General features: G+C 42.6%; 1 protein-coding gene and 1 non-coding gene across 7 annotated transcripts in view; both read left to right on the top strand.

Annotated features, from left to right (window-relative positions):
- The window catches only part of PPIL3 (peptidylprolyl isomerase like 3), a 20,151-nt gene extending 7,498 nt beyond the window's left edge, over positions 1–12,653 (top strand). For all 6 annotated transcript variants that reach the window (XM_009237975.4, XM_009237976.4, XM_009237978.4 and 3 more), the window contains exons 5-7: positions 347–414; positions 4,800–4,918; positions 12,093–12,653. In XM_009237975.4, coding sequence (XP_009236250.1) covers positions 347–414; positions 4,800–4,918; positions 12,093–12,219 — 314 coding nt within the window. In that variant the 3' untranslated portion in view covers positions 12,220–12,653. The remainder of the gene's footprint in view (positions 1–346; positions 415–4,799; positions 4,919–12,092) is intronic.
- Positions 13–119, top strand: LOC112132548 (U6 spliceosomal RNA). Its single transcript, XR_002914296.1, has one exon. It is a non-coding gene; the product is annotated as a U6 spliceosomal RNA (small nuclear RNA).

Below are 12,653 nucleotides of genomic sequence, written 5' to 3'. Positions count from 1 at the left end.
GTGAACAACATTGTGCTCACTTTGCCAGCACATATACTAAAATTTGAACAATACAGAGAAGATTAGCGTGGCCCCTGCACAAGGATGAGACACAAATTTGTGAAGCTTTTCATACTTAAATATATATGAACAATATTTATAAGGAGGGTTATTCTTTTTTGTTTTTTGTAGGTCTGTTTTAATCTTCAGGTCTGTGAAGTTAAATTTGGGGAATTAGGAGAGGCCATATCAAATTTTGTCTATATTTAAGCAGTCAAACTATAAAGTATTCCTTAAGTTTTGGGAAATGAACTTGTTTTCAATTTTAATTAAATACTTCTTTTGACTTGTTTCACTTGTAATATAGGAACTGGAAGAGGAGGCAACAGTATCTGGGGCAAGAAGTTTGAGGATGAATACAGTGAATATCTTAAGGTAAATCCTCAATGCTTTAAAAATCTATTTTCTCATGCCTTGGTTATGCATGGAAACTTTGATACATGTGTCATAGTGATACAAGTTAACATCACTGCAAAATGAATATACTTTTTTATAGTTTTTGTACATTTGACAAATGATGTCGGGGAGACTTGATAAATGGTGGTCCTAGCCTGACATGTGTACTGGAATCCCACCAGCACGTGGCTCTTGATATTAAGTGAGTTCATCTTTGAATCTAACCTGAAATGTTTAACTAGTAGTGTACCAAAGAGGCTTAATATCTCACCATAAAATTCATGTTGAATGACATGAAACAGTGGCCTTTTTTAGAGCGGGGAGGAAAGACTATCAAACTTCCTGGTTGCAATGTTGCCCATTATCAGTACCCAGCTTTTATCATCTTCTGTTAGATGTTTGAACATCCCTGTATTAATTTGACTTAATACCTGTGGTAGATCACAACTAGGTTAAAGAGTAGTGGATATAAATAGTCTTTACCATGGTAAAATTAGGGATTTTTAATTTTCTTTGTTATATTTTTCTGTGTTTTTCAAACCTCTGTGGAGTCATTTTTTTTTTTTTTGTCTAAAATTAAAAACTAGTGCATGCGTAGTTTTAAAAATCAATTCCACTTCCCAGAGATAACTTCAGTTGATGACTTATTATGTGGTCTTTCAAACTTTGTATCTCCATAGAATGATAACTTTATGATTAGAGAAAGAGCGATGAAGTATCCTCAACCAGGGCCGGGTACAGTAATCCCAGCGCTTTGAGAAGCCCAGTAAGGAGGATTGCTTGAGGCCAAGAGTTTGAAACCAGCCTGGGCAACATAGTGAGACCCCCATCTCTACAAAAAAATACAAATATTAGCCTGTTATAGTGGCGTGTGCCTGTAGTCCCAGCTACTCAAGAGGCTGAAGTGGGAGGATTGCTAGAGCCCAGGAGATCAAGGCTGCAGTGAGCCAAGATCATGCACAGAACGAGACCCCACTCAAAAAAAAAAAAAAGTCTACTCAGTCAAAATATGCAGTTTAAGTGTATTATTATATTTCTATTACATTAAAATGTACCCACAAAAATTCTGAAAAAAATTCATTGCAGTGTTTATCTCTGGATGATGAGACTAGGAGTAATTTCTTTTCTTTTTGCTTTTTTTAAAACCTTTTTTAGAGACAGGGTCTTGCTCTGTCCCCCAGGCTGGAGTGCAGTGATGCAGTCTTGGCACACTGCAGCCTAAATTTTCTGGGCTCAGGTGATCCTCCCACAGCCTCCAGAGTAGCTGGGACTACAGGTTCATGTCACCATGCCTGGCTAATGTTTGTATTTTTTGTACAGATGATGTCTCACTATGTTGTCCAAGCTGGTTCATTTTACTTTTCTGTTGTAAGGAAATGTATTAGTTTTGTTACAGGAGTTGAGGCTGGGAGGTGATAAACTTTTTGAAAAGTCAACTTTTTCCTGAATGACTAACTAAACAATTTTTTAGGTATTAATTATTACATTAATGACTGCTTTCATATAGCAGTTGAAAACCAGAGACTGGCTATGACAGAATCACCTGTGGAACTTTGTTGTTTGTTTTTGAGACTGGGTCTCACTCTGTTGCCTAAGCTGAGTGCAGTGGCCTGATCACGGTTCACCGAAGCCTTGACCCGAGCTCAAGCAGTTTCTGCTGCCTCAGCCTCTCAAGTGGCTGGACCACAGGAGTGCACCACTGTGCCCAGCTAATTTCTGATTTTTTATAGAGACGAGGTCTTGCTCTGTTGCCCAGTCTGGTCTGAAACTCCTGGACTCAGATGATCCTCCTGTCTTGGCCTCCCAAAGTGTTGGGATTATAGGAGTGAGCCACTGCACTTGGCTGGAAGTTTTAAAACTATAACAGATCATGGCCTTGCCCTCCTAAAAATAAAGTCAGTAGGGCTGGTTAGGACTTAGACTATATTTTAAGGTTCCTAGATGATTCTTTTGCAGGCAGAGTTAAGAACCATTATATAGGCCGGGCACGGTGGCTCACGCCTGTAATCCCAACACTTTGGGAGGCCGAGGCGGGCGGATCACGAGGTCAGGAGATCAAGACCATGCTGGCTAACACAGTGAAACCCCGTCTGTACCAAAAAATACAAAAAATTAGCCAGGTATGGTGGTGGGTGCCTGTAGTCCCAGCTACTCGGGAGGCTGAGGCAGGAGAATGGCCTGAACCCGGGAGGCGGAGTTTGCAGTGAGCCGAGATCGTGCTGCTGCACTCCAGCCTGGGCGACAGAGCGAGACTCCGTCTAAAAAAAAAAAAGAACCATTATGTATTATACACCTTATATACCAAGATTGTGGATATGTATTGACTCTTCATATATTCTGGCCCAGGAATTCCATTCCCAAATGTTTACTCAAGAGAAACTTGTAAGTTTGCACCAAGAGACATGTACAGGAGTGTTCTGATGTACTGTTTGTAATAGCAAAAGTCTTGAAACAACCCAAATGTCCATTGATTGTAGGTGAATCACTATGTAGATTGTGGATAAATTGTAGTATATTCAGTAGTGAAATATCGCATAGTAGTAAAAAAATAGTAATAAACTATGGCTATATGTACACGTATGACCTTAGAAATGTAACAATGTTATTTGTAGAAAGCATTTCCCAGAAGACTAAAATGTTACGATGTAATTATATTCAGAAGGAAAAGGAAAGAATGTGTTGTTTAGTCATGTGTAAATGTGTTAGGGCTGGGCACAGTGGCTCACTCTTATAATCCCAGCACTTTAGGGGGCCGAGGTGAGAGGAACAAGTACTTGAGGCCAGGAGTTTGAGATCAGCCTGAGCAACATATTGAGCCCTCACCTCTACTAAAAGTTAAAAAATTAGCCAGGTATGGTGGTGTACATCTGTAGTCTCAGCTACTCAGGAGGCCAAGGTGGAAAGATTGCTCGAGCCTAGGAGGTCAAGGCTACAGTGAGCTATGATTGCACCACTGCACTCTAACCTGTGTGACAGAGTGAGACCCTGTCTCTAAAAAAAAAAAAAATGAAAAAATGAAAAAAAAAAGTATTAGAATAGTGGTTACCTCTTGTAGAGGCTGAGGTAATAGATGGAGAGGAGCACATGGATATATGTAATTAATTGGTAACTTTTATTTTTTCTTGAGCTCCCATTATTCAATGAATTGGTAAATTTTAACTCTGAAAGCTGGGAAATATGTTAATGGGTGCTTATTTTATTAACTTACATTTTTATTAACTATATTTTTGTGTATGTATTAAATATTGTGTGTGTATTAAATATTACATGTGTATGTATTTAATATTACATTTGATTGGTGGACACCTTTTAGGGAGACAAGCATTAATATTTTGATATAAGTGCTTCTCTATGACTTATTAGCGTCACCCAATGAATAGCTAACGCTAGAGTAATTGGTGGAGTTGTAGTGTATTACAGGCACCTCCCTGTAACATAGTTCACAGTTATATCTTCATTCTTATCAGTAAGGTCCTTTTAATTTCTATACACTGTCTCTTATAAACAAATACTATCATGATAGTAGAGCTAGGTGAGACCTTTCTTAGATCGTTCAGTCCTGGGGTTATAAACTGACTGCCCATGAGTGGAACACCCACAGATGCATTATCTGTGGCCATTAGTTAAAAAAATAGATTTAATATCATTAATCAAGAGATAGCCTATTCATTTTGCCAGACTTCATCTCTCTTTAATGTTTACATTCTGCCCAATTGTCAGTTTATCTGCTTGACCCTTGTGAGCATCTGAGTTATGAATAGACCCTTGAACTAGTGCGACCTCCCTTGTTTTACAGATAAAGAAACTAGCAAGAGTCCATTGTATGTGAGAAGAGATTGTGGGCATTTTGGTTTTGTTGCCTGCCTGATCGTTTCATTCCAGCACACTATTCCTTAATATAAATGTAAGGATTATTTCTATTATTTGTTGGTATTGCAAAAAGTGTCCATGGCTGTATTTCTTCAAAGTAAAAATGAAATTAATTGAGAAATATGATTTGATATATTAACCTTTTACATACAAGTTTTCAAGGGTACAGAAAAGGCAGAAACTGAACATTTGGATTACCCCTAATAGAGAGAAGTTGGTTAAATGTTTTCTTGCTCCCTTAAATATTGTGAAGGTAAAGAGTGAATGTCTTGGCTGGGTGTGGTGATTCACACCTGTAATCCCAACACTTTGGAGGCTAAGGCAGGACGATCACTTGAGCCTAGGAGTTAAGAGACCAGCCTGAGCAACATAGTGAGACCCCCATCTCAAAATATTTTTAAAAAAGAAAACAAAAGTGTGCCTGTCTTGTTTCAATACTATATTTGGGATGGTTATATAAAAACACAGTTAATACTTTGATGTGTCTTTTTCAGCACAATGTTAGAGGTGTTGTATCTATGGCTAATAATGGCCCGAACACCAATGGATCTCAGTTCTTCATCACCTATGGCAAACAGCCACATTTGGACATGAAATACACCGTATTTGGAAAGTGAGTATTCTGGTTATGGTTTTCTATTAGCATTTCAATGCAAGTGGTGCATATGCTTAGCTGTGACAGTAGCATAACTAATATTGAAAAGAGTGATGCCGAGTGCAGTGCCTCACACCTGTAATCCCAGCACTTTGGGAGGCCAAGGTGGGCAGATTGTCTGAGGTCAGGAGTTTGAGACCAGCCTGGCCAATGTGGCAGAACCCGTCTCTACTAAAAATATTTTTAAAAATTAGTTGGATGTGGTGGCACACATCTGTAGTCCCAGCTACTCAGGAGGCTGAAGCAGGAGAATTGCTTGAACCTGGGAGGCGGAAGTTACAGTGAGCCATGATCATGCCATTGCACTCCAGCCTGGGCAACAGAGTGAGACACTGCCTCAAAAAAAAAAAAAAAAAAAAAGAAAAGAAAGAAAAGAAGAGTGGTGTGAGAGCTAAACGTACCTGGAGTTTAAGTCTACCACTTAGCAACCCTGTGACCTTGGGAAAGTTATAATCTCCCTGAGCCTTATTTTCCTTATGTTGTAAAAGAGGCCAGTAATTTTTCAATATTGTTATGCAAATTAACATAGTATATCTATTTTCTTTTTCTTTTTTTGAGACGAAAGGCTCTGTCGCCAGGCTGGAGTGTGGTGCAGTAGCACAGTCATGGCTCATTGCAGCCTCAACCTCCTGGTCTCAAGTGATCCTCTTACCTCAGCCTCTTGAGTAACTGGAACCACAAATGTGTACCATCATGCGCAGCTACTTTAAAAGAAAAAAACAAAAAAACACTTTTTTTTTTTAGAGACAGGGTCTCACTATGTTGCCCAGGCTGGTCCATTTTCATTAATGATAGCATTTCACAGCAACTAACAGATCTGAAAAACAGTGGCTTAAACAAGATGGACTGGCATGGTGGTTCCATTTTGTTACCAGTGTTCTAGGTGCCACTGTCATAATATTGGCAGCACAGCTCTTATCAAAACTTCTGTGTATCAGGCAGGAAAGGGGAGGAAAGACAAAAGGTGCTTGCCAGCTGATTCACCTTTTTTAATTAACAGAACTTTCCCAGGCCTGTAATCCCAGTGCTTTGGGAGGCTGAGACAGGGGGATCACTTGAGGCCAGGAGTTCAAGACCAGCCTGTGCAACATAGCAGAACCCATCTCTATAAAAAAATTTAAAAATTAGCCAGGTGTGGTGACACACACCTGTAATCCCAGCTACTCAGGAGGCTGAGGTGGGAGAATCACTTGAGCCCAGGAGTTCCAGGCTGCATGAGCTGAGATCACACTACTGTACTCCAGCCTGGGCAACAATGATACCCTATCTCTTCAAAAAAAAAAAAAAAAAGGAAAAAAGAAAAGCTGGGTGCAATGGCTCACACCTGTAATCCCAGCACTTTGGGAGGCCAAGGAGGGCAGATCATGAGGTCAGTAGATCAAGACCATCCGGGCCAACATGGTGAAACCCCATCTCTACTAAAAATACAAAAATTAGCTGGGTGCGGTGGTGCACGCCTGTAATCCCAGCTACTCAGGAAGCTGAGGCAGGAGAATGGCTTGAACCCTGGAGGTGGAGATTGCAGTGAGCCAAGATTGCGCCACTGCACTCCAGCCTGGTGACAAAGTGAGATTCCGTCTCAAAAAAAAAACTTTCCCAGAAGACCCAGAACTTAGTAATGTGACCACTCCTTACCTACAATGGAGGGTAGAAAATGTATTTCAGCCACATTGCCACCCTTACTAAAATTAGATTTCTCTGAGTAAGAAGAATGGCTTCTAGGAAGGTGTTTCACAGTTTCTGCCAGGGTATCTATTAAAAGTACTATGTCTGGGAGTTGCTTTTATAAATCAGTCGGAAGTCAATTTGTCTTTTCATTCAACAAATAATTATCATGCTTAATAAACCAAGGCACAATTCTAGAGTTTGTTCTATTTAATAGTTTGGATGCCAAATTCGGTTAATTAAAAATAGAGGACTCCCAGTCTAGATAACATAGTGAAACCCCGTCTCTACAAAAAAATTTAAAAATTATCCAGGTGTGGTGGCTCACACCTATGGTCCCAGCTACTTGGGAGGCTGAAGTGAGAGGATTGCTGGGCTTAGGGTGTCAATGCTGCAATGAGATCTAGACAGATCTTTTCTTTTTCATTCCATATACATGTGTCTAATTTACACATTAATAATAATCAAGGAAAAAAGAAATATTACAACATCTAGTAGTTTTTTTGTGTTTGTAAATAACCCAGTTCCCTCTTATTTTCTCCCTTAACCAACATCATTCAAAATTATTGTTCAGTTATTACCAGGACTCATTTTACTGGATTTGCGACAAAACTGTAGAGTTTAGAACAAAGATTAACCTTAGGTTCATTAATTCCTTGTTTGTTGTATACAGATGCACACACATTTTTCTGGGAAGATGATCCAGTAACTTTCCTCTAGTTCGGCAAGGGGTCCGTTTCCCAGATACTTGACTCTACTTTACTGCCTCAGTTCTACCTGCCAGGTTTTTTTTAACTTTTTACCTGAGACCTATGTTTTCTACCTCCTCTGTTTCTCTTACTGACCTAGAAGGTGGGATAGCCTTTAAGACTTATAATTTAAAGACTTAAATGTCTATATTTAGGGGTAAAATCAAAATGTTTTTGTTGAAGTACCCATTTTGTGAAAATGCAAAATAAAATGCAAATCTGCTAATTTTTTTTTTTTTTTTTTGAGACAGAGTCTCACTCTGTCGCCCAGGCTGGAGTGCAGTGGCGCCATCTCTGCTCACTGCAAGCTCCCCCTCCCGGATTCACACCATTCTCCTGCCTCAGCCTCCCAAGTAGCTGGGACTACAGGCGCCCGTCACCATGCCCGGCTAATTTTTTGTATTTTTAGTAGAGACGGGGTTTCACCGTGTTAGCCAGGATGGTCTCAATCTCCTGACCCTGTGATCCGCCTGCCTTGGCCTCCCAAAGTGCTGAGATTACAGGCGTGAGCCACCGCGCCAGGCCTACAAATCTGTTAATTTTTTAAAGTACTTACCACTGGTTGAGAATCCCTAATCTGAAAATTCAAAATTAGGAACTTTTTGAGCACTGACATGATGCCACAAGTAGAAAATTCCACATCTGACCTCATGTGACGGGTTGCAGTCAGATGACCAGGTGCAGTGACTCACGCTTGTAATCCTAGCACTTCGGGAGGCCAAGGCAGACAGATCACGAGGTCAGGAGATCGAAAGCCACTCTTTCTTAGCAAATGTTTTAGACTGAAATTTCCAAAACTTGTATTTGAAGAATAGCTCTCAATATATTTTTTCTTGGTGGTAACATGAAGTGGGATTGCTGGAGATTGAGTTAACTGTCAGTCTTCTCTTCTCCTATTTTTATTACTTCTTGTTGTTATCCAGAAGCAAAAAGTAGAAATGCCATAATTAGGCCAGATGCGGTGGCTCATGCCTATAACCCCAGCATTTTGGGAGGCTGAGGTGGGCAGATCACTTGAAGTCAAGAGTTTGAGACCAGCCTGGCCAATGTGGTGAAATCCCATCTCTACTAAAAACACAAAAATTAGCTGGGCATGGGGGCATGTGCCTGTAGTCCTAGCTGCTTGGGAGGCTGATACAGAATTGCTTGAACCTGGAGGAAGAGGCTACAATGAGTCGAGATAGTGCTACTGCACTCCAACCTGGGCAATGGGAGTGAGACTCCATCTCAAAAAAAAAAAAAGAAAGAAATACTATAATTAAACAATTAACTGCCGGGCTTGGTGGCTCATGCCTGAATCCCAACACTTTGGGAGGCCAAGGCGGGCAGATCACCTGAGGTCAGGCCAAACCAGCCTGGCCAACATGCTGAAACTCCGTCTCTACTAAAAATACAAAAATTAGCCAGGCGTGGTGGTAGGCTCCTATAATCCCAGCTACTTGGGAGGCTGAGGCAGGAGAATCGCTTGAACCCAGGAGGCGGAGGTTGCAGTGAGCCGAGATCACGCCATTGCACTCCAGTCTGGGGGACCAGAGCGAGACTTCATCTCAAAAAAAAAAACAAGTACAAAGTGGAGTGGTCACCTACTTTAGGAACTTCATTGTAGGGCAATATTGCTAATAGTGTCATCTACATACTTTCTCCATGTATTTCCTGTAGCAAAGAAATCTTTATGACTAGTGTGTTGTAATAAGAAATACATATTTGGACTTCATTCGTGGCTTCCAGTATAGTTCTTTTAAAAACCTTGCAATTTCCTGAGTGACAGGAGTGAAAGGAATATTTTATTGTTCATAATAAACCCCATTCAACCATACCTGAGTTTATGCTAATGAGGTGACTCTTGGTGGGGTTCTAGATAGCTTCAGTATGGAGGGCTGGTTGCCAGAGGAATCAGCCATGTGTTTTTAGAGGGCTGGAACATTCAGTGACCTCCTATTCTTGACCTCTGGGAAGGAGAGAAGGGCTGGAGATTGAGTTCCAGTCACCAGTGGCCAGTGATTTAATTAATCATGCCTACCTAATGTGCCCTCCGTAAAAACCCTAAACAGGGTTTGAGAGCTTCCAGGTTGGTGAATGCAAGTAGATACTGAGAGGGTAACACACCCCGAGAAGAGCATGGAAGCACTGTGCCCCTCTCTCAGACTTTGCCCTATGCATCTCCTCCATTTGGTTGTTCCTGAGTTGTAACCTTTATAATAGCCCATAATAATAAATAAAGTGCTTTCCTAAGTTCTATGAGCCATTTTTGAAAATTATTGAACAGAGCTGGGGGGCATGAAAAATCCCAAATTAGGTGAGGAGCGCCTCTGCCCGGCTGCCACCCCGTCTGGGAGGAAGTGAGGAGCACCTCTGCCCGGCTGCCCCATCTGGGAAGTGAGGAGCGCCTCTGCCCGGCCGCCACCCCATATGGGAAGTGAGGAGCGCCTCTGCCTGACCACTCCGTCTGGGAGGTGAGGAGCGCCTCTGCCCGGCCGCCCCGTCTGGGAGGTGAAGAGTGCCTCTGCCCGGCCGTCACCCCGTCTGGGAGGAAGTGAGGAGCACCTCTGCCCGGCTGCCCCGTCTGGGAGATGAGGAGCACCTCTGCCCGGCCGCCCCGTCTGGGAGATGAGGAGCACCTCTGCCCGGCCGCCCCGTCTGGGAGGTGAGGAGTGCCTCTGCCTGGCCGCCACCCCGTCTGGGAGGAAGTGAGGAGCGCCTCTGCCTGGCTGCCCCATCTGGGAAGGGAGGAGCACCTCTGCCCGGCCGCCACACCGTCTGGGAAGTGAGGAGCGCCTCTGCCTGGCTGCCCCATCTGGGAAGGGAGGAGCACCTCTGCCCGGCCGCCCAGTCTGGGAAGTGAGGAGCGCCTCTGCCCGGCCGCCCTGTCTGGGAGGTGAGGAGCGCCTCTGCCTGGCCGCCACCCCATCTGGGAGGAAGTGAGGAGCGTCTCTGCCCGGCCGCCCCGTCTGGGAAGTGAGGAGCGCCTCTGCCCAGCCGCCCCCTCTGGGAAGTGAGGAGCGCCTCTGCTCGGCCGCCCCGTCGGGGAAGTGAGGAGCGCTTCTGCCCGGCCGCCCCGTCTGGGAGGTGAGGAGCGCCTCTGCCCGGCTGCCACCCAGTCTGGGAGGAACTGAGGAGCGCCTCTGCCCGGGCAGCCCCGTCTGGGAAGCGAGGAGTGCCTCTGCCCGGGCGGCCCCGTCGGGGAAGTGAGGAGCGCCTCTGCCCGGCCGCCCCGTCTGGGAGGAGAGGAGCGCCTCTGCCCGGGCGGCCCCGTCTGGGAAGCGAGGGGCGCCTCTGCCCAGCCGCCCTGTCTGGGAGGTGAGGAGCGCCTCTGCCCGGCTGCCCTGTCTGGGAGGTGTACCCAACAGCTCCGAAGAGACAGCGACCATCGGGAGCGGGCCATGAGGACGATGGCGGTTTTGTTGAAGAGAAGGGGAGGAAGTGTGGGGAAAGGAAGGAAAGATCAGATTGTTGCTGTGTCTGTGTAGAAAGGGGTGGGCATAGGAGACTCCATTTTGTTCTGACTAGGAGAAATTCTTCTGCCTTGGGATGCTGTTGATCTATGGCCTTTCCCCCAGCCCCCTGCTCTCTGAAACATGTGCTGTGTCAACTCAGGGTTAAATGGATTAAGGGTGGTGCAAGATGTGCTTTGTTAAACAGATGCTTGAAGGCAGCATGCTCTTTAAGAGTCATCACCACTCCCTAATCTCAAGTACTCAGGGGCACAAACACTGCAGAAGGCCGCAGGGTCCTCTGCCTAGGAAAACCAGAGACCTTTGTTCATGTGTTTATCTCCTGACCTTCTCTCCACTATTATCCTATGACCCTGCCATATCCCCCTCTCCGAGAAACACCCAAGAATGATCAATAAATACTTCAGAAATTAAAACAAAAAAAAAAAAAAAAAAAGAAAAACAAAAAAAAAAAAAAAAAAAAAATGATACTCTACTGTGTAATTGTTTTGTATTACCTACCCCAAAAAAACTGATTTTGTAAAAGACTGAGATAGATTTAAACTTACTTACATGGAGATATGTCAATGATGAAGTAAAAAAGGCAAATTTCAAAAAAAAAAAAAAAAAAAAAAAAAAAAAAAAAAAAAAAGAAAAATCCCAAATTATATCATAGTTAGTCAGATAGTACAGATCACAATCGGGACTTGGAACTGGCATCCGAAGTAGTAGGGGCTGTCTTGTGGGATTAACTGGGGTCTCTGTTCACTCCTTGTAGTTAGTGTCACAATTAAATTGTAGGGCCAGGTGTGGGGGCATGCACTTGTAGTCCCAGTGAGACCCTGTCTTTAAAAAAATAAATAAAATTTTGAAAAAATAATTAAGTTGTGGAATACCCAGAGAATTGGAGAACTGGGAAAACCCACACATTTGGTGTTGGAAGTATGAAAGTGTAGAAAAACAGTTTGTTTTCCCTTTAACTGGTTATATTAGTCCCATTTGTAGCTGTTCTTTGTCACTGTATGAATGGGGTAGAATATAATTTTAGGTACTATGGTGGAAATATTCCTACCCTTTGTATTGTTGACTAAGGGCATAAAAGTAAATTATTTCTGAATTTTGATCCATATCTATGATGGAAAATCAACATTTTATTGTACATTCAACTAGAGAACTCAGAGATCTGTAAGACTTGATTATTTTTTAAGGAGACTGTAATTGTCATAGATGTGGATATCATGTTTCAATTTAAGGAAATTTTCATATGTTATATTGTTTCTCTTTCAGGGTAATAGATGGTCTGGAAACTCTAGATGAGTTGGAGAAGTTGCCAGTAAATGAGAAGACATACCGACCTCTTAATGATGTACACATTAAGGACATAACTATTCATGCCAACCCATTTGCTCAGTAGCTATGATAGACCTGGACAAATAACTTGACAAATTGCTGGAACACACTTATTGTGGTTTACCCGGTTTTAATTATGTCAGAGATTGCATCATCCTTCTGCTCTTTTACAACTATGATCTTCTATGAAATGGTGGTACCAAGGGGCACCCAACAGCTTTTATCCCCATTCTTGGAGCATATTCTTTATTATAACGATTATCCAACATATTTCTTTAATTTTAATGCAAAAAATACATCATTTAATTTTTGTTACATATAAACATTCATTTTTAAATGCTGAGCCTCAAATGCAGGCATTTTTGAGTGGCCTGATTACATATTCCTCCCACAGCAAGTCCGTATCCTGGAAGTGTTATTTTATAATAAAATTAAAAATGTTTTAAAGAATTAAATCGTAGGACAAATTAATTAAAATATTGTGTAAAATTACCTTCA

Source organism: Pongo abelii, chromosome 11, assembly GCF_028885655.2.
Source record: "Pongo abelii isolate AG06213 chromosome 11, NHGRI_mPonAbe1-v2.0_pri, whole genome shotgun sequence".
NCBI classification, from domain to species: domain Eukaryota; kingdom Metazoa; phylum Chordata; class Mammalia; order Primates; family Hominidae; genus Pongo; species Pongo abelii.
The sequence above is the reverse complement of the archived record's forward strand: the minus strand, read 5'-3'. Positions and strand labels throughout refer to the sequence as shown.